Raw genomic sequence first — 18,444 nt, forward strand, 5'->3', positions numbered from 1 at the left:
AGGCACATTAGATGGTGATTGTGGGCTGTGGGAACCTGGAGCAGTGCCCCGAGGTCGCTGGGTCTGGCAGGTCAGGAAGGAGGCAGCCCAATCCCACTGTGGGAGCAGAGACCAGAGGCAGCAAAACCTGAGACTTGCTGTGCTGCTGAGCATCACCCAAAAAAACTCTTCCCCGCATTGGCAAGGATCACAAAGGCTCCTCCGGAGCCTCCCAGCCCCTTATCTGGTTTGGTGTGGGATCATCATCCCGGCACCCTTGTTTAATTCCTGCGTATCCAGCCCTGCTGAGTGCCTGCCAGCCAAGCAGGACGGCTGGGAAGTGGCCTCAAACTGCTCGAGTCCTGTACTGAAACATGGATGAGGTTACAGGAGCCTGAAACATGCCTTCCATTTCGGTCCCTCGGGGCAGGACAGCTGTCTGCGTCGTCTCTTTCAGCAGCTCACATGGAAGGAAGGAAATCAGCACTCCGCTCCAGGAGCCACAACTCGACCTCCCCTTCCTGATCTGGGCTCAAACTAGCGATGGCAGGATCAGCTAGGCCATGGAAAGGCTCCAGCAGCTCTGGAACGTGGCTCTGGTCCGCTTCTCTTCTGCAGAAGCTGATGGCAGGGACCCCGCCTGCCCAGAAGCCCCGAAGCCAGCCTCTCCCGGGAGCCAGCTTCTGCCTCAGCACAGCCCCAGCCCTGATTTCCAAGCGAATGCCACCAGGAAGCTCCCTCCAAGCGAAGCTGGCAGTCACCACGGAGCATTTCTGGACGGCTGACAGCACGTTTTAGGAGAAGAGGGGGGTCACTGTGGCCACAGGAATGCGCCCGGCATCCGCCCACCGAGCATCCAGCCCTCGCCATCTCCCTGCAGCGCATCTCCACGCGATGTGCCCGCGGCCGCCGGGCCGTGAAGCTGCACGGCTCCTCTCTCTGCCCCCGCTGAACGAGGTCGAGGTCGTCCTCCTTCCCCTGCTGCTGCCTCGCCGTCCTCACGCCGGCTGGTGGCTGCGCGGGGAGGGCAGGGGAAGGGGCCGTGAGAGCCGGGCGCCTGGCGCGGGGCCACGCTTCAGCGCTGCTCTCAGGGGGAGACCGGGGAGAGGGGGGGGGAAGAGGACAAAAACACGAGCAAAGAGTGACTTCATCCTAAAAGGCAGCTGCAGCTTCCTCCGGCTGCAGCCTTCCCGGCCTGGAAGGGCAGCAGAATGGTTTCCCGTGGTGCTGCCTTGACACCCAGCGGGCACTCGGCACGCGGGCAGCTGCCTGCTCCCGGCTCTGAATTGCGCCTGCCCGGCATCGCCTGGCCCTGCAGCCAGCAGCCTGGGGTACACAGGCTTGAGGGACTGGTGAAAGCACCCTTCTGCTTCTGCTCCTGCAGCTCTGGAGGTGCAATTTGGCTTCTCCGAGTTCCCACAGGATAGATTTCCTACAGACCTGAACCCCTGGATGCTGGCTGCCCCAGCAGACGGGCAGAGAAGCAATATCCAAGTCGGAAACGAGACACAGAGCACCAGGCAGGCGTCCAAGACTCCCATCGGTCACATACAGCCCCCAACTCCCTGCCAGACCCCCCAGCGAGTGCCCTGGGGAAAAGCTGTCAGGTCCCCGTGCTGAGCCAGGATGGTGAAACAGGCTTCCTGGCAGGTGTGCCCCGTGCCACAGCCCGGCATCTCCTGCTCAGCAGGCTTCAGGGAGCTCAAACCCAAGCCGCTTTGCCAAAAATCTCATCTCCATGCTTCCCTGCCTGTGTTGCTCCAAACTGAGCTCCTACACTGCGTGGGGCAGCTGGCAGGAGCCAAGGACACCCACAGCCACCGAGCACAGGGCACAGCAGCATCCCTCCTGCTGAGCTCAGAGCTGCCTTTCCTCCCTCTCTTCCCCAGATCAAGATCTCCAGGACAGAGACTCCGTTACCGCGTGTCCCCTTGACTCAGTGCCTCGCGTTTTCTCCCTTTCCCCCTTCCAGTTTCAGCCCCGTATGCCCACTTTGGCACCTGCTCCAAGCAGGCAGGAGGCTGGCAGGGAGCAGGGCCAGCAGGACCGAGGAAAGCTGGGGAGAACCACTCGACAGCCACAAAACAGAGTCTGCAGGCAAATGAAGGAAGCGGAGGGGTTCAGAGAGCAGAGCTGGGAAGCTGGCACCAGCTCTGGGATGTGCTCCGACGGGTACCACAGGTCAGGATGCAGCTGGAGTAACACATCCTATTCCGGGGACCACAACAGAGAGGGAATATAGGCAGGAGCACAACGAAGGTGCTGGAAATCATGATCTCTGATGAAAGAAACGGCGGCAGCAGCAGGATAGCTGGGGGAGAGGGTGGATGTGTCACTGAATTCACCGACAGCTGGATGAGAAGGAAGGTACGCGCAGGAGAGAGGAGTTAGGTGCGATGTGGGGAGGGCACGTGCGATTTGCTGGGCACAAAGCAGCTCCCCGGGACGTGGGCCCTACAAATGCCACGCGGGGGACAGGCTGGTGGCAGTGGCTGCCAGGACACCTCAGCCCCAGGCAGCTGGAGCTGGGCTGCTCAGCGCCGGCCCCACAGCTCCGTGCCGTGGTGGGCTGCCAGGACTGCAGCGCGGATCCCCGAGGGCCTTGAGCTCTTCCACCAGCCTCAGGCGCTTGGTGTTCACCCGAGGCCGATGCCTCCGTGTGAGATCAACCCCCCGCAGCGCGGGGAGGAACCGAGGACCTCCTGCTGCACGCAGCCAAGGTGGAAGAGGCAAAATAAGCGTTCACTCCTCCCCACCTTCACTCCTCTTTAAGCTGAAGCCTCCAACCAGGCGGGACTGAACGCAGGAGAGGTGTAAAAACCTGAGTGCATGGACTCGCTGCCTCACCTGGCCTCCTGCCTTTACAGGGTGGCAAAAGCCCTCCATTTACCCCAGAAATGAGAGGTTTTGGTGCAGATGCATCCCTTGTCGTGCATCCCGCTGGGACCCGTGAGGCCCCGCTTGCTTTCAGCCCACAGCACGCTTCCCCTCGGCTCTGCCAGCACCCCCCAGTCAGCCTGTGAGGAGCAGCCCCTACCTGCTCGCCGGGAAGACGCCGGTGTTGCTCAAGCTGGAGTCACCAGATGCATCCAGAGAGCCTGGGGGCAGACAGAGAGGAGGCAGTGAGCAGGACCGGGAGGCTGGAGGGCAGCACGGCCTCCTGCACAGCCATCACCAGCCGTCATTTCAGGGCCCAGGGCCCCCAGGGATCCCTTTTTCCCTGATGTGACTCCACACGGAGGCCAAGCAACCCGAGCAGCCTCTGCTCCGTGCTAGACAGGGGTCTCTGAGGAGCCACTTGGAAACAAGCACACAGGCCGAGCCCCACCAAAGCTGCTTTTAGCTCAGCCAGAGACCCTTCAGCAAGGGATTTTAGAGCTCCAGGTGTGCAGCAGAGCGCAGACGTCTGCACAAGTCCACGAGCCTGTGCTGGCCACCATTTGAAACTGGAGCTTAGAAGCGCGGTGACAAAGCACCGCGACAAGATGAGCTTGACTCTGAATGCCCCCTTGTGCCAGCTGCCTCTACTCACACGCAGCAGAACTGCCACATCAGCACAAAGCGGGAGCAGAGCTGGGAATTTCAGCTGTAAAGCATCACAGATCTGTCTCCTCCTGCCTGCCTCCAGGTGCGTCGTCGTCTACCCGAAGGAGCAGATATCGACGCAAAACGTAACTGCTTCGATATTTTAACTAAAGAACGTCTCACGACAACTCGGGGAGGGGGAAAAAATAAAAAAGTTTGGCTGCTGCAACGCAGCATTATGCTCTTCCCCTGCATCCCTTCCAAAAAGCTGCTGCATTGGCCGGGAATCGAACCCGGGCCTCCCGCGTGGCAGGCGAGAATTCTACCACTGAACCACCAATGCTGCCTGCGCTGCTCAGCCCCCGCGCGCATCGCCTCCAGCGCCTCCCGCTGCAGCCTCCAGCCCCTGCCCCTGCCCCTGCCCTGCTCCCTCCCATGCAGGGTGGTCCAAAAGCTGCCTGTGGATATGTTATAGAAAAGCCCTGGGCTGAACACACAGCCCCAGAAGAGTAAGATCAGCCTACGTTGTTTAAATGCTACGTGTGTTTCGTGTGCCTGGGCTGCGATGTGCCAGAGGTAGCACGAAGCCATCCTGGGACAACAGCACCTGCTGAAGGGATGCTGGCAGGCTAAAGCTGCTCTGCCTGCAGGCCTCAGTCCCCCAGAACCCTCTCAGATTACTTTTTTCTCCCTTCGGTACTCTTCCAGGCCTCCCACCACACTTGTCACCTTTTGTCTTTCCTGTTCTGCTGTAGCCTTCTGGTCATCTTGGCACTGGGACAACGCAAGCGTGATGGCCTCAAAAGCACCGTGAGCTTGGGAAGGACCAAAAATTCTTTCTGTTCTTTATCCTTCTGCAACATACACTTCCCTCCATGCACATGCCGATGCTCTCTGGTTTCTGTTAGCAGTCTTCCAGGACTAGCACAGCTCTGAGCTCTCCTTGGGGTGACAGTGGCTCCTCTCAAGCCAGCTGCTGCAGGACAGATGGGCTGTGCTCTTCCCGTGTTACATAGCAAGACACTATCATTTAACTGAAATGATGTTTTTTGGGTCAGTTAATGGCTAAGTCGAAGTGGAGCGTGGTGAGGGGGTGTTCCCCAGGGAGTACAGCACTGGTGGGGCTCCAGGCTGGATCAGCGACCCGCTCTGCAGACAGCACCAAACGCGTCTGTCTCAGCAGTGGATCATCGGTGAAACAGGACTCCAAAGCTCATAGAAAGCGCAGTTCCCTGCCCCAAAGAACCGAATCAACTCTGGCACTAATCCTAAAGACCCTCACCACGCTTCTAACAGCCCAGGTGAACATGGACTCACCGCTGGACGCTGCCTCTGGCTCGGGGACGGGCTCCTCCGAGGGTGGCTCCGCCGGCGGGGCTGTCGCCTGCTTGGCCTCATCCATTTCATCGTCCTCCGGGATGACGAGCTTCATCAGGCTCTGGTTGCACACGTTTGCCACCTCTTTGATGTCTGAGTGGAGGCAGTGTAAGGAACACGCAGTCCCAGGCATGCGCGGTGCCGCAGGGGGCCAGGCGCGGAGGAGCCACCGCAGCCCCGGCCCCAGCCCCAGCGCCCCTCGCGTCCACGCGGCCGGGGCAAGCTCTGGCTCTCGGCGAGGCTCCTGGCTGCCTCCGGGAGCAGCTCAGGTACAAGGATACTCTTCTTGCGGTCGTCGTAGGAGAGGCAGGGCAGGACAGCGGTCAGGATCCCCGAGGAGTAGGGCAGCATCACCCGGCCAGCCAGCTGGATGAACTCCCTCATCCAGCACATGGCTGTCAGCTGGATCAGGTCGTCTGGGGGAAAAAAAAACAAACAAAAAAACAGGACAAGCAGAGGTGAGACAGAGACAGCAAACCCCACGGGACAGGGACCACGTGCAACCAGAGCTGACAAGCCCCCTTCTCCACCCAGTACTCTAGTCTAGACGCCTCTTCGCAAGGGTTTCACGCACGGACAGCAAAGGTGCGAGGTGGTAGCAGGGCTGGTTAAGAGGCAAACCCACTGAGCACTGCTCACCCGCGGCCTGGCAGTGGATCACCAGGATATTGGCCATTTCTGCGAACTTGACGCTGGGAGGATTCTTCTTGATCTCCTTGAGGAACTCCCCGAGGGCCACCTCGCACCTGCGGGCAGGCAGAGTGGGTGAGTTAGGAGGTACGGAGGGCAGCCTGGACACACGTGCCAAGAGGGGACACGGGTGTCACGGTGCTTGTGCTCACCCCCCCTGCTTCCTCCTAGCCCCAGGTCCTCAGCAGAGGACCGAGCACGTCTGTCCCCAGGGGTAATGTCCGTTTTTGTTTTGTTTTAAGGAGCCACGCTCTCCTACGAGCTCCAGACACAGACTTTGTAGCAAGGGCAAGAGCTGGGCTGCAGACCCCGCTGTGCCCGCTCAGTTTTTGGTCCCAATTTACCCCAACAGCAACGATGGAGGCAGTGGAAGTGCCACACGTCTTCCCACTCGAGAACAAAGAACATGCACACGCCGGGAAGCACAGAAGCACGGAGGAACCAGTAGGGCCCGGTGATGGGATGAACCCGGGCCTGTCTCACCACCGATTTATGCCCGAGCAAACAGGTCCTCCTGCTGCACAGCCCCTCCGATCTCCCTGCGAACCCCCAGCCGCTCCTGAGCTTCAAAACGCTCCTCAAGACTTCAGACCTGGCAGTGGAGCTGAAAAGCGAGCTCGTGGCGCTGGCTCCCAGGAGCTGCTGGGCTGGTGCCGTGCCCTGCTGAGCCCCTCGGACCCCCAAATCTCACCCCCAGCCCCGGCAGCACAAAGGAACGAGGGTGCTGTGCTCAGGGGATGGGAAGGTACGGCCAAACCCAGCCAGCACAGCCAGACCACGACGTCCCCCACAGCCACTGCAGCCAAAACAACCCGGGGGAGTGAGGCCCTGGCCAAGGACACTTCGATCCACCACGCACAAGCGGTTTGGCTATGGTTATACACAAGAATTAAGCCGGTGAAGGGTGACAGCAGACGAGGCACCCGCCCGGGGCAGGGACATGCGCTGGCCCCGGAGCAGAACGTGGACCCGCACCCAGCCAGGCCCCACACTCACATCTTCCGTATTTCTTTGCTGTTGTCTCCCAGGATCTGGAAGAGCCCGTCCAGGATTTCTGGCAGGTAATCCAAGAGGTTGATGTCAGGCACAGACTCTAAGACCAGGATCTAGCTCAGGGAAGGTGCGAGAAAAGACGGGTGAGTTTTGGAGAAGCCACCTAACCCCACCGGCACAAATCTGGCGCAGTGCTGAGGAACAGAGGCATTCAGAGCTGGGCTGCAGGAAGGAGGGGAGCGTGGCTGCCGTGTGGGCCAGGAGGGAAGTATGAGAAGATGGTGTGGAGTTGCCCATTGTGGAAAGAAGCCAGGCTAGCAAAGGAGACGGGTGATCAGTCTGCAGCACTGCTGCATTTCCAATCACAGCTCTGTAACAGCAGGGAGCAGGAACGACTGCCACGGTGCATGCAGGCAGATGTGGAACGGCAAATCGTGAGGCTGAAAGAGAGCCCAAGGGCACACATCCCTCCAAAGCCCTGGGTGGACTGTGTCAGCTCCTGCCTTGCACAGAAATGAGAAAGCTCATGGAGATCTGTGCCTCCTGGAGAGCAGCATCTCCCCAGCACCGCTGGGTTTGCAGGGGTACCTTAACCCCTCCTTTAGGAAGGGAGCAGCGTCCCTCAGGAGACTGTAGCCTCTGGATCACAATATATTGATTTACACGAGCAGTGCTTGGTGTTTTCTAACTCGCTGAGCAAAGCTCTGAACCAGGCTGGCAGAAGCACATCACGTACCCGTGACTACAGCGACACGGCAGGGAGGTGGCGTTTCAAAGAGCAGATGAAAATCTCTGCTGGCTTACAGAACCTGCCCAAATAAATTCAGGTCCCTGAGTTCACCCATCGCCACGGCCACCTGCTGCTTGCCCAGACAGAGGATGCTGAGGGGCTGCAGTGTTTCAGAGGCTGCATACGAAGCCCGTGCGTACCTACCCAGGATATGATGAACTGCCGGGCGTACTGGTTGTTGGAGTAAATCCTCTCACGCAGCAGCGGGATGAAGCCCACCAAGTCGAACTGGTTGCTCTCCGTCACGATGTCCTGCAGAACCCAAGTGTGTCAGAAGGGACCTCGAGCACCCAGAGCATGCCCCAAGGCCAAGCAGTCCCCCCCAGCCAGCTGCTTTTAAGGCACATGACGGGGAAAAGACCTCAAATCCTCGATAAGCCGGGAGACCTTGGGAGTCCTCGTGAGGAGGACTCATATGGTTTGTTCAGGGCTGGGGCAGGAATTCCCCTCGGGCACTGAATAACTCTGAGCTGGACCCACAGAGGAAGGCTCCTGCTTGGGATGTGAGCAGGAGGGGCTTGCCCTTCTGATTCACACCTCGCTGCTGTTCTGCACACATGGCCGAGCAGCTTTGATGTAATCCTGTGTGTCGGCGACCGGAGAGCCCCGCGGCTTTGCCTTCAAGCTCCTCCTCCACGCTCGGTGGGTTTTGCTGCCCGGCTGGGTGCTCACACCGGGGCCGATCGGCGGCTCTGCAGCCGTGCAGCAGGAAGAGGCAGCGAGGTGGCTGCTGACTGCTGTGCTACCAGGGCAGGAGCCGCATGCCTCCCCCAGCAGAAGAGGAACTGGGAAGTCTGCTCAAGTAAAACCTCCCCAGCACGCAGAGCAGGAAGAGGAACCACGTCTGCCCCACCTCAGGAGCAGCAGCTCTGCTCTTCATTATTCATTTAGGCAAGGGAGGAGGCAAGAAAATGAGAGGAGCAGCCCTGCTGCTTCCTGGGGTGTGTACACAACTTTACTCAGACCTAATCCTTGCTTCCCCTGAGACCTGGCTCCCAAGAGCTAAATACACACGTTGCATTTTGCAATAACCTGCCGGCTGCTCAAACCCGCTGCCTGGGATCGCCTCCAGCCTCTCAATCTAACGGGCTACAGCCAGAGACAGAAAGAAATGCTTTCAGGGAAGCCACAGAACTGTGCCGGGATGGTTCCAGCTTCTGGGGACCACGGCGTCCCAAGCACCCCGCTGTGACACATCGGGCAGCAGAGGTACCCGCAGGCACAGCGTGGCCATGTGCCCGCACTGGGAAGAGGAAAAATCCTCAACGGGAAGAGGAAAAATACCTTGAGCAGCCGGTCTAGAAGCTCGGAGCCACTTTTGACGTTCGGGTCAGGATCGGCAGCCAGCTGCGAACAACAGAAATGAGAAAGAGAAATCATTGCACCAGCAGGTCCCAGGTCTTTTCCTGCCTCTGCAGTGGAGCTCCCAGCACACTCATGGAACTGCTGCTCTCCTTTGGTGTTATCGGGATGGTCAGGGACAAATCCCTTTATCTCTGACTCCTTATCAGGCTCCAACAAATTCTCCAGACACTTTCTAAGGGGGTTACCAGGCACCCATCACCTCCCCGTGTGCCAGCAGCCACGTTCTCAAGTGGCACCAAAAAACAAGTTTGCAGTGATAAGCTGCAAACACAGATGTGTTGATGTGGTTTTGACCCTGCAAGCCCCCCAAAAAGACATCGTGCTGCAGAGCCACCTCGTCTGCAGCAGCTCTGGCAGCCTCGTTTTCTTACACCACTGAACAAGGAGCAGAAAAACGCATCCTGGAGCTGAGGACTGAGAACATGGTGAACTTCAATATCTACAACACTGCGGGGCCAGCACGCTGCTGCAGGAACTGTTTGGGCAGTCTTCACCTGGTCAAAGCAAACCAGTTTGCCTGAAAAGATGACCTCGGCCAGCTTGGTTTGTCTGACCCAGGGAAGGAGAGGCCTAGGAAGGAGGCTTTACTTCTCCGGTGGAGGAAGGAAAAACGCGTGGGGGTTAGAGGAGGCTCCTTACCTTGCTGAGGCCATCGAAGAGCACGTTGAAGTGCGGGAGGACGGAGCCTCGGGCCACCTTCACGATGTTGTAGAGGGCCTCACAAGCGTAGTACCGCAGCCGACTGTCGGCGTCGTTGAAGCACGTCAGCACCGGCTCGATCAGCTCCTTCAGGTAGAGCCCGGAGTCCTGCGGGCAGGAGGCTGCTTACTGAGGAGCACGCCGCAGGGAGAGGGAAGAGGTGGCACCACCGCGGGTCCCAGAAACCAGCAGATTTGGGGTGTGTGGCTGCCTACAGACAGCTCTCGGAGCTGGCTGCTACCTGAGGCAGCTCTGGGGCTCTCATTCCAAGGAGAGATCGGCGCAGCCTCGCTCTCCCAGGGAGCACACTCGTAGCTTTACGTGCTGCAGGACAGGCTGCAGCATGAAGGAGCCACGCCAGGCAGAACCTGACTCTGCCCCTGAGGGAATACAGCCAGTAACCGGGCCACCCCATGCCCAAAAGGCTTTGGGGTTCACCAGCACAGCAGGCACACAGGTGGAGGCAGGAGCTGGGCTCATTTCTGTTAAAACAAACCCACGTGGGGGAACCAGCCTGGTGTTTCTTGAGCATCCAGCACAGGAGATAGTAAAGAAATCAACAGGGTGCAGACCAGCAGATTGAGGTACTTATCAGCATCCTTCAAGGCCACCAAACCTGACTCCTCTGTGGCTGCCCCAGCAGCACGCACTGACTGCGGGGCACGCTCCCAGGCTGTGCCCCGGGGCCCTTTTGGGGCTGACAGATCCCAAAGAGGAGTGTTTTGGGAAGAGGCTCTGGGCTTTAACAACAAGATGGAGACAGGAGCGCTGCCCAGAGCCACGTGGCCGTCAGCTTAAAGGCAGCTAATGCCAAAGATGCCAGGCCTCAAAGCAGCCGATTCAGCTGATCAGAAGAAGGGGATTAAATGAACAAGGGAATAAATGAATAAAACTCTCATCGGAAGGGGATTAAGTGAATAAATAAATTACACCTCTCAGCTCTTCTAGCAGGGACAGTCAGCTCCTCCCAAGCTCCGTGCTGCCTTTGCCACGTGCCCTGCCACATTCCAAGCTGACTCCTTCCCTTGCGGGCCCTTTCCAAAATCAGCCCCGCGGTGTAAGCGAGGAGCCCGACGGAGCTCTGAGCCCATCACTACGGCTAATTAACGCAGCACGTGGAGCAGTTTCTGTCCCTCTGCGGCGTGCAGGAGCCAAAAAACGCTCGCCTTTACCTTGCCCAGGGCGATGGAGCAGGCGGCCAGGCCGATGAGCCCCCCTTTGCGGCTGTGGGGGTGCTGGGAGAGCGCGAACTCCTGCGACAGGATCTGGATGACGTGCTTGATCTGAGACGTGTTGTTCTGAGCCACGAACTCACGCACCAGCCTGGGGGGGGGGGAGAGGAGGAGAGCAAAAAGATTTAGCTTTTGCCTGATGTGAACGCCTTTGGGCTCAGCTCCCCGTGGCCGGCACAAATGGGGATGTGGAGCTGTGGGTACAGCACATGAAGAAGAGGTAGCAAAAAGGGGAAGGTCTGCGGAGAGCACAAGTGAAACCCTTGTCTGGCAGCGCAGAACTCTTCCTGCTCATGTTCACCAGCAGCTTGCTGCCCTTCTGCTGCCCCCAGCCCTCCAGGCACCCCATGTCCACGCCTGCAGCCTTGTTTGCAGCTCACAACCCAGGAACCAGAGCCCAGAGCCAGCTCAGGATCAGCTCTCAAGGGCCCCTCACCAGGGCTGCATGCTCACAGCAGCGCTTTTGAAGGGCTGGATGCCAGACCTGGCTGGGAGGAAGATTTCTTCCATCCCCAAGGGGCTGAGAGGCCGGAGAAGAAGCCACCAGGTCCTCTGCTCCGTACGGGGCTGTGCCTCAGGCTGCTGCTCAGGCTTCCATCGCAGGTCCCACCCCACCTTCCCCTCTCAGCAGTCCCCCGAGGGGGCCACGCCGAGGCGATGCTCACACTGAGGGCTGTTGGTTTATGGGGACAACGCTCCTAAAGCCCAAGCACCTTGCTTGGGGCAGCAGGGGCTGGCAAGCTCCAGGTCAGTGCCACAAACCCAAGAGCCATTTGAGGAAGCGGCGAGGACACCGTTCAACCAGGACACTGGCTGTCCTGCAGGATACAAGGGTCATTTGCCCCGACATGGCACAAGATGATGGCACAGCACGCTGACAGCTCAGCACAGAATTATTTCCCACCAGACGTATGCCCAGCACAGAGATTTGGGACCTCCCCAGCCACCCGTTGCTTCAGCTGACGTTCCTCTTGGATTTTTTAAAAAACTCCACTCCACATCTAAGGACGAGCAGACAGGGCTTCCCCGTGAAATACCCCCTTCTCCCTGGAGCTGCTTCCTGCACCAGCTTTCGGTGGGGGGCTCAGTGACCCCCACCCCTGGGGGCTGCTCCCACCAAACCCTCAGGGCAGGGCGCGGGGCAGCTGCACACATCTGGCATTGGTGGTTCAGTGGTAGAATTCTCGCCTGCCACGCGGGAGGCCCGGGTTCGATTCCCGGCCAATGCAGCCAAAAAACTTTTTCCCTTTTTATTCCCTTGGATTTCTGCACATGGAGCAGCCCCACGGGCCTCAGCACCTCAGCCTAAGTAAGGATCCTTACTTTAATCTTTGATGGAGGCACAAAGATTTCCAGTGCCAAACTCCATATACCTTTTTCTTTCTTTTTTTCTTTTTCTTTTCTTTTTTTTTTAATTTTTATTTTTATTTTCCTTCTGCACTGGATTTGGGAAATTCTGACGCTCAGGATTTTGCTCCGACACCCTTCGTGTTTTAATCCTGTGGAGCCGCCAGACAGGGGCCAAGGGGCTGGGAAATCCCACATTGCCCCTTCCTAGACAAGCATCGCTGCCCAACTACCCCCTTTGTAATGCAGAAAATCATTCCAGAAAGACATTTACAACCTCTTTTTCCCCAAAAATGATTATTGCCAGCGTTCTTCTCACCCTGCTGTGAGCAAAGCAGCCGTCCTCCTCCTCCTCGGGGTCATCACGAAGCCCCTCACTGTGCTCCGCTCAGGAGCTGAGTTTTTTAGCAGTGGCAGACGAAACCCCCCAAAAACCTGCTGATTGCAGGCGAACGGCTCTGACTCCAGTCCCAGCCCAGCCCCAGACCCCATCCAGCAGGAGGAACGGGCACCGAGCTCCAGCAGCTCGGAGGCAGCCCCTTACCGCTGGGATTTAGGGCGCACAGTGGGGTTTTTCCTTGGGCAGCGCCAGCTTTATGCCCCTCGGGGTTTAAAGGGCTCGGGGTTGTGGGAAGCACCCAACGGGTGATGTATGGGGCCAGGGAGCAGGAGCTTCCCCCTCGTTATGGGGCAGGGGGCCGGGAGGTGCCCCAGCAGGGTGCTGAGTCCCTCTTTCCATAGCGCTGAGGTTGTGGGTGCTGCTCCACCGCAGGTCTGGGCTGACCTCAACCCAGGCACCCCCCCCAAGGGCTGCCCCTTGGCTTCCTCCCCCTTGCACCCTTCCCACGGTGGACGTTCAGCAGGTCCCAAATCGGATTTGGGGTTGGCACAAAGTGGGAAACCGCGGTCCTGGAGCAGGACGAGCGGGGCTCCGGGTGCGCACGGGGAGATCCCGGTGCGCACGGGGGGCTCCCGGTACCCACGGGATGGATCCCGGTACCCACGGGGGGGGTCTCCCGGTGCCTCCCCCCGTCCCTTTCCGCCCCCCGCCGCTCACTTCTCGATCTCCAGCGCCGCCACCTTCCTCTTCTCGTACAGCTTGTCGTTCAGCGCCCGCACCACGCTGGGCGCCAGCGGCGCCAGGTCCCGCTCCGCGTTCATGGCACCGGCGGCCTCCCTACCCCCCTCCCCTCCCTCCCTACCTACCCCCCCCCCGAGCTCCGCACCCCCCCTCACGTGACCCTCCACCAACCCTCACGTGACCCTCGGCACCCTTCACGTGACCCCCAGCCCTCTCAGGACCCCCCCCTGGCGGCTGGAGGACCAACACCCCCCCCCAGCCTCCATCACCCCCCCAGCCTCCATCACCCCCCCAGCCTCCATCACCATTCTCGCTCCGTGCTTTGCCCTCTTTATTCCAAAACCATCACAGAGAACATGCCCTATAACCCCCCACTCCCCCCTATAACCCCCCCACGCCCCCATTAAGCCCCCCAAACCTCCCCCCAATTTTTTGTGACCCCCCTTTAGCCACGGTGCCCCCCACAATCAGCTCCATCCCCGCGGAGGTCCCCCGGTCACTTGTCGGTGGGGAGGCCCCGCAGGTAGTACACCCACGAGACCCCCGACCCCACACCGGCCGCCCGGGGGCAGGAGACCACCAGGCGGCTGCTGACGGGGGTCCTGCCACCACCCGGGCTGCCCTCGAAGGAGACGGCCATGAAGATGGTTTTCTTGGGGCGCAAAGTCCCGGTGGCCCGGACGGCGAAGGCCGGGTTCTCCACGCTGTAGGTGAAGGCCGTGGGCTGGAGGAAGACGTTCTTGAAGGGGATGGAGGTGCTGCCGCCGGCCTTGACGAGGAAGGGGCCCTGGGGTTTGGGTGGCAGGGCCAGGCCGAAGAGCGGGATGCTGTAGTCGCCCCCCGGGGGGCCCGAGAGCCGTAGGGTGGCCCGGGACTCGCCCAGCTGGCAGGGCTCGTAGGTCACCTCCACGCACACCTCCGAGCCCCCCGCGCCGGCTGGGGGCATGCTGATGGCTTTCTCCGTCTGGAAATCGGGGCAGTCGGTCTGTGCGGGGGGGCAGAAGAGACGGGGAGGGGGTCAGAAAAGCAGAGCTTGGGGGATGAGAACAGGAACAGCAAGGCACAAACACAAACCAAGGGTCCCCCCTGCATCACGTTTTCCCTTTCCTGCCCCTGCTCCCCAATTCCCTCAGCAGCCAGAGCACGCCGGGCTCACCTGCAGGACGTAGTCTGTCCTTTGGCGGGTGTAGTTCATGAGCTTGGCGGTGAGGGTCTGGTTGGAGCCCAGCATGGTGCAGAAGTAGAGGGGCTTCTCCGGCTTGCTGGCGGTGGCTCTCAGGCTCAGCTCGTAGTGGCACGAGCCCAAATCGCTGCTGTGGAGCGTCAGGCGCGCGGTGCTCTCGCCCACCTTCAGGGGCCGGTACTCGATGACAAGGTCAGCCTGGGAGGGACGAAGGGAAAAGCCACGGGGTCAGGCAGAGGATGGGGGAAAGCAGCCCTGGGTGTGCTCAGGCCGTGCTGTGTGGCTCCCGAGGGGCACAACTAACTGCCAGCCCCTCATTGTGGCTCCTGCTCTAGCGATATTTTTGTCTTTTCAGTGTTTCCAGCAGTTCTCAGGACAGCTGGGCAGTCTGAGCCATCCCATCCATCGAGCACGGTGCTTGTGAGGACACGGGAGAGCCCAGTGACCCTGCACAGGGCCTGGCCCCAAGAAGAGCGATCAGGGGGGCACAGGGCAGGCACGCTCACAGGATGACCTGAGGGACACCGGCTCCTGGTTTTGCACATCACGAGGGGTGCAAAGAGCATCAGTGCAGGGCAATTCCCACCAGAGACACTCTCACATGCTTCTGTCCCTTCATATTAGCAGTGGGAGCTGCCACCCTCGGAGAACAGCCCCGTTTCTCTCCCAGAAGGGCCGCGGGGAGCAGCTGGGCACCTACCTCTGCCCGGGCAGGCACAGAGAAATGCGGGGGCACGCTGAGGTCAGGCACTTTGCAATCGACGTCAAACACCACGGGGATGGCCAGCGGGTTGTCCACCCTGATGGCAGAAGACACGCTCTGCCGCACAGCAGCGCTCACTTCGACGGTGCCGACGGGTCCCGGAGCCGTGGCCTTGAAAGTGATCATGTAAAACAAGTACTCCTCGGTCGCCTCGTTGAGGAATGTCACCTGGGTTGGAGAAAAAAAGTGAAATGCTGATCGTTTTGCAGATAAACCCCACCCCAGCTGTGCTAGGCCGGCCTGCAGAGCCCTGCAGCTCAGCACCCTGCCTCCACAACAGCCACAGCAGCCACCTAGGAGGAGCACGAGGCATTTCCACATTGTGTTCTCCAATTGCTTCCCCCTCACAAACATCTGGACACACCAGTGCTACGCAGCCCTCAAGGGGACTCGCACTGAGAGCAACAGTGCAAGGTGGATGTGCCTGCTGTTTGGTGGGACCCAGGACCTACAGCCCCGCGTTTGGCACTTGGAGGTGTGAAAACAGGCACGGGGCTTCTCAGGGAGCAAAGAGCCCCTCGAAAGACCCCAAAGAGCCCCTCGAAGGATCCTGCAGCCTGGTGTCTGCGTTTACCATTGCGCTAAAGACGCCCTCCTTGTAGGAGAGGAAGGTGAGCTTGTAGTCCTTCTTGTCGGAGCCAGGCACGTCAATGTACTCCAGCCCACGCAGCATGGAGCCGCTCTCCAGGTTCTCTGGTTTGAGGATGTCCATCACCACGAGGAACCTGGGGATGAGGAGGAGGCGAGGAAGGTCAGTAGGAAGGACTCCTGTAGGATACGGGGGGAATGCCACAGCCCCTCTCCTCCTCCCTGCACCAAGCAGAGGGAGCCAGCACCCCAAAAGAGCCCCGCAGGATGGGGCTGAACATGGACACTGTGACCCCAGGCACCCACGGCCACGAGTGGCCAAGGAGAAGCTTGCTGGAAGGAGCTCCCAGGAGCTGCAGGGACTGCTGATGGGATGAGGCTTCGGGGCACGACTCACCTCTGGGGTCTGCTCAGCCAGTTGGAGACAGGGATGAGCTCGGTGTAGGAGGTCCTGCACGGTACCTCCCGAACGATGGTCCCTGAACACTTGGGGCCCTCAGCAGTCCCCTGCAGGAGGTAGTGCAAACCTGTCCCGTCTGGCAAGGGGAAGAAGATGGAGCCCTAGAAATAAAGAACGGGATGGGGTGAGCTCTTTTGCTTTCTGGCCAGAACAGCTACTGGCTCTCAAGCACCCCCAGACTGTTTGCAGGTCCCTGTGACTCGAGCAGCACTGAGTGATGCAGGCAGTAGAGCTGTGACCCACAGGTGGAGGTGGTGTCACTGTCCCCGCTCAGGCTGGCACAAGCACAGGGCATTGATGAGCTTGACTACACTTGATCTAAGGGCTTGTCTCACAAACAGTGCCCATGGAAATGGAGGGGAAAAATCACCCCTCTCTGTTCAGCCTGGGCCCCTTAGGAAAGGCTCCTTCCAAAGCTCCCACATCGCTGAAGGCGATGCCAAGAGAGGCCCTGGGCAGGATCCCACCCGACAGACTGCTCTCAGACCAGCAGCACAGCTTTGCCCCCCTTGTTGCAAAAAGACCCCGAGCCACGGCAGGGCCAGCAGCACAGTGCTGCCCAGGGCTTGGGGAGCTTGTGCAGCCCACAGGGTTGAGCATGGAGGGCTCTGAGCCTCCCTGGGCTGCACGGGCAGGGACCAGGAGCTGTAACATGAGAATAAATCTCATTTCCTGGGCCTTCAGACAACCTGGCTTTTCAGATTAGCTCTTCTATGCCTGGCCTTTAGCCACGCAGAAACCCAGCTTCCAACAAAGGATCGTAGGATAAGTTGATCATAACCCAGGTTTGGGGGAGAACATCTTGTCCAACCTCCTGCCCAAAGCAGGGGGAGCTCTGGGGGTCATGCTACAAGCATCAGCATGCTGGCCTGTCACATACCTGGTGCTTCTTTTTGTCGGAGCTCATGGTTAGGGGGTTGTAGGTGATCTTGTAGGGCTTGTTTTGCTCGTTGGCCTCCAGGTGGAAAAATTCAGGCCCTTTCCAGTGTTCGCCCTCAATGATGGGCTTCACGGTGCAGGCCTCGTTGCTCGGGTTGGACAGGAGGACGGTCTGGCTGTGCGTCTCACGCACGTCACATGCAAACATCAGCGTCTGCAACGGAGGAGCACAGAGGGGGCCTGGCTGTCCAGAGGGATCCTTTCACTGCCACGGGGCTGGCACCTGCTCACCAGCTGGCAGAGGGGGCAAAGGAAGAGGCAGAAGCCTGGAGTCGGGGTGGGAGCTGTGGGGCAGGCAGTGTGGGCTATCAGCCCCAGCTGGAAGGGGGTCCTGCGCTGTCTGAGGGGCTGGGAGAGCTGTAAAGGACTCCGAACGGATCTATACCAGGCTCTGGAGCACAGCAAGACGCATTTTAGGAAAAGTTATATGCAACATGTCCATTCAGACCATAGGCTTTGGGGTCAACCAAGCTGCTTGTTCTCAGAAAAAGGGAGAGGAACGAGTCTTTTGCATGCTGCTGATGAGGCTGCAGCTTCCCAAGGAGGGGAGAAAGAAATGGGGAGCAGGTGAGGGGCCTCCAGTATCCATCCTGGCCCTGCTGCTGTTACCTCTTTGCTCACAGGGGCCTCCAGGCAGCACCCAGCCAGCGTAAGCCGGAGTGGCTCGCTGCCCTGGATGGAGCACCGCAGCCCCTCGTACTGGATGGCCAGGCTCGGCTTCAAGGGGTGGAAGCTGACGACGAAGGGGACGTCCATTCCTGGGGAGATGTACCCCTTCGTGGGGCTGATGGAGAAATCGGGCTTGAAGCTCTTGACGTCCCACCTAAACCTTGCCAAGGAAAGCACAAAGACAGAAGGAAGGATTAGCGACGGGGAGGCTGCAGATGCAGTGTGCTGCTCCAAACCTCCTGCGGGCTTCTCCGCGGGATCTCAGGGATGGCAAGGTTTCAAGCTGAGCAGGACTCAGCTTGCACCCGTCTATAAAAGATGTGGGTGTATCCCAGCTGCACAATCTCAGCTGCACGGCTCTCCAGTGGGACGAGAAAAGCAGAGGAGAGCTGTCTGGGCAAGCTACGGCACCACCCAACCCTCGCCCAAGCTCCCAGTGCTCAGACGGAGCAGGGGGTTGCCTTACTTGACTCCTATGTCGCCCGTGTTCTGCATGATGATGCGCTGCGACACCTGGCTCTGCTGCAGCACTGCTCCGAAGTTGAGGTGCTCCTGGTCCAGGCTGATGTGGATGCCCTGGCAGGAGCCCCGCACCATGAAGAGGGAGCGCGCCAGGCCCTTGCTCTCCAGAATCACTTCCCCAGCGAACGGCTGGATGCGGCGCTTTGGGGAGAAAACCACCTCCACTTTGCAGGTGTCTCCTTTGGGCTTCAGATTCAGTTCGCCGGTGGGGTGCAAGCAGAGAACCTGCGCAAAGAAACGGG

At 59.6% G+C, this 18,444-nt stretch overlaps 2 protein-coding genes and 2 non-coding genes across 4 annotated transcripts in view; 1 reads left to right on the plus strand and 3 right to left on the minus strand.

The window, feature by feature from the left end:
* Window positions 1-13,182, minus strand: part of VAC14 (VAC14 component of PIKFYVE complex) — a 45,750-nt gene extending 32,568 nt beyond the window's left edge. Inside the window, exons 1-10 of the mRNA XM_032195906.1 lie at window positions 13,055-13,182; window positions 10,591-10,741; window positions 9,359-9,526; window positions 8,639-8,701; window positions 7,499-7,606; window positions 6,568-6,677; window positions 5,521-5,627; window positions 5,163-5,297; window positions 4,822-4,974; window positions 3,017-3,077 (exon numbers count right to left, since the gene is read on the minus strand). Coding sequence (XP_032051797.1) covers window positions 3,017-3,077; window positions 4,822-4,974; window positions 5,163-5,297; window positions 5,521-5,627; window positions 6,568-6,677; window positions 7,499-7,606; window positions 8,639-8,701; window positions 9,359-9,526; window positions 10,591-10,741; window positions 13,055-13,158 — 1,160 coding nt within the window. The 5' untranslated portion in view covers window positions 13,159-13,182. The remainder of the gene's footprint in view (window positions 1-3,016; window positions 3,078-4,821; window positions 4,975-5,162; window positions 5,298-5,520; window positions 5,628-6,567; window positions 6,678-7,498; window positions 7,607-8,638; window positions 8,702-9,358; window positions 9,527-10,590; window positions 10,742-13,054) is intronic.
* Window positions 3,777-3,847, minus strand: TRNAG-GCC. The gene has a single exon. It is a non-coding gene; the product is annotated as a tRNA-Gly (tRNA).
* On the plus strand, window positions 11,809-11,879 carry TRNAG-GCC. Its single transcript has one exon. It is a non-coding gene; the product is annotated as a tRNA-Gly (tRNA).
* A 392-nt stretch (window positions 13,183-13,574) lies between the features above and the next one.
* HYDIN (HYDIN axonemal central pair apparatus protein) overlaps window positions 13,575-18,444 on the minus strand; it is a 111,956-nt gene continuing 107,086 nt past the window's right edge. The window contains exons 77-84 of the mRNA XM_032195647.1: window positions 18,147-18,427; window positions 17,621-17,840; window positions 16,953-17,165; window positions 16,010-16,173; window positions 15,599-15,749; window positions 14,962-15,192; window positions 14,235-14,459; window positions 13,575-14,063 (exon numbers count right to left, since the gene is read on the minus strand). Coding sequence (XP_032051538.1) covers window positions 13,575-14,063; window positions 14,235-14,459; window positions 14,962-15,192; window positions 15,599-15,749; window positions 16,010-16,173; window positions 16,953-17,165; window positions 17,621-17,840; window positions 18,147-18,427 — 1,974 coding nt within the window. The remainder of the gene's footprint in view (window positions 14,064-14,234; window positions 14,460-14,961; window positions 15,193-15,598; window positions 15,750-16,009; window positions 16,174-16,952; window positions 17,166-17,620; window positions 17,841-18,146; window positions 18,428-18,444) is intronic.

The sequence above is a fragment of the Aythya fuligula genome, chromosome 12, assembly GCF_009819795.1.
Source record: "Aythya fuligula isolate bAytFul2 chromosome 12, bAytFul2.pri, whole genome shotgun sequence".
NCBI lineage: Eukaryota > Metazoa > Chordata > Aves > Anseriformes > Anatidae > Aythya > Aythya fuligula.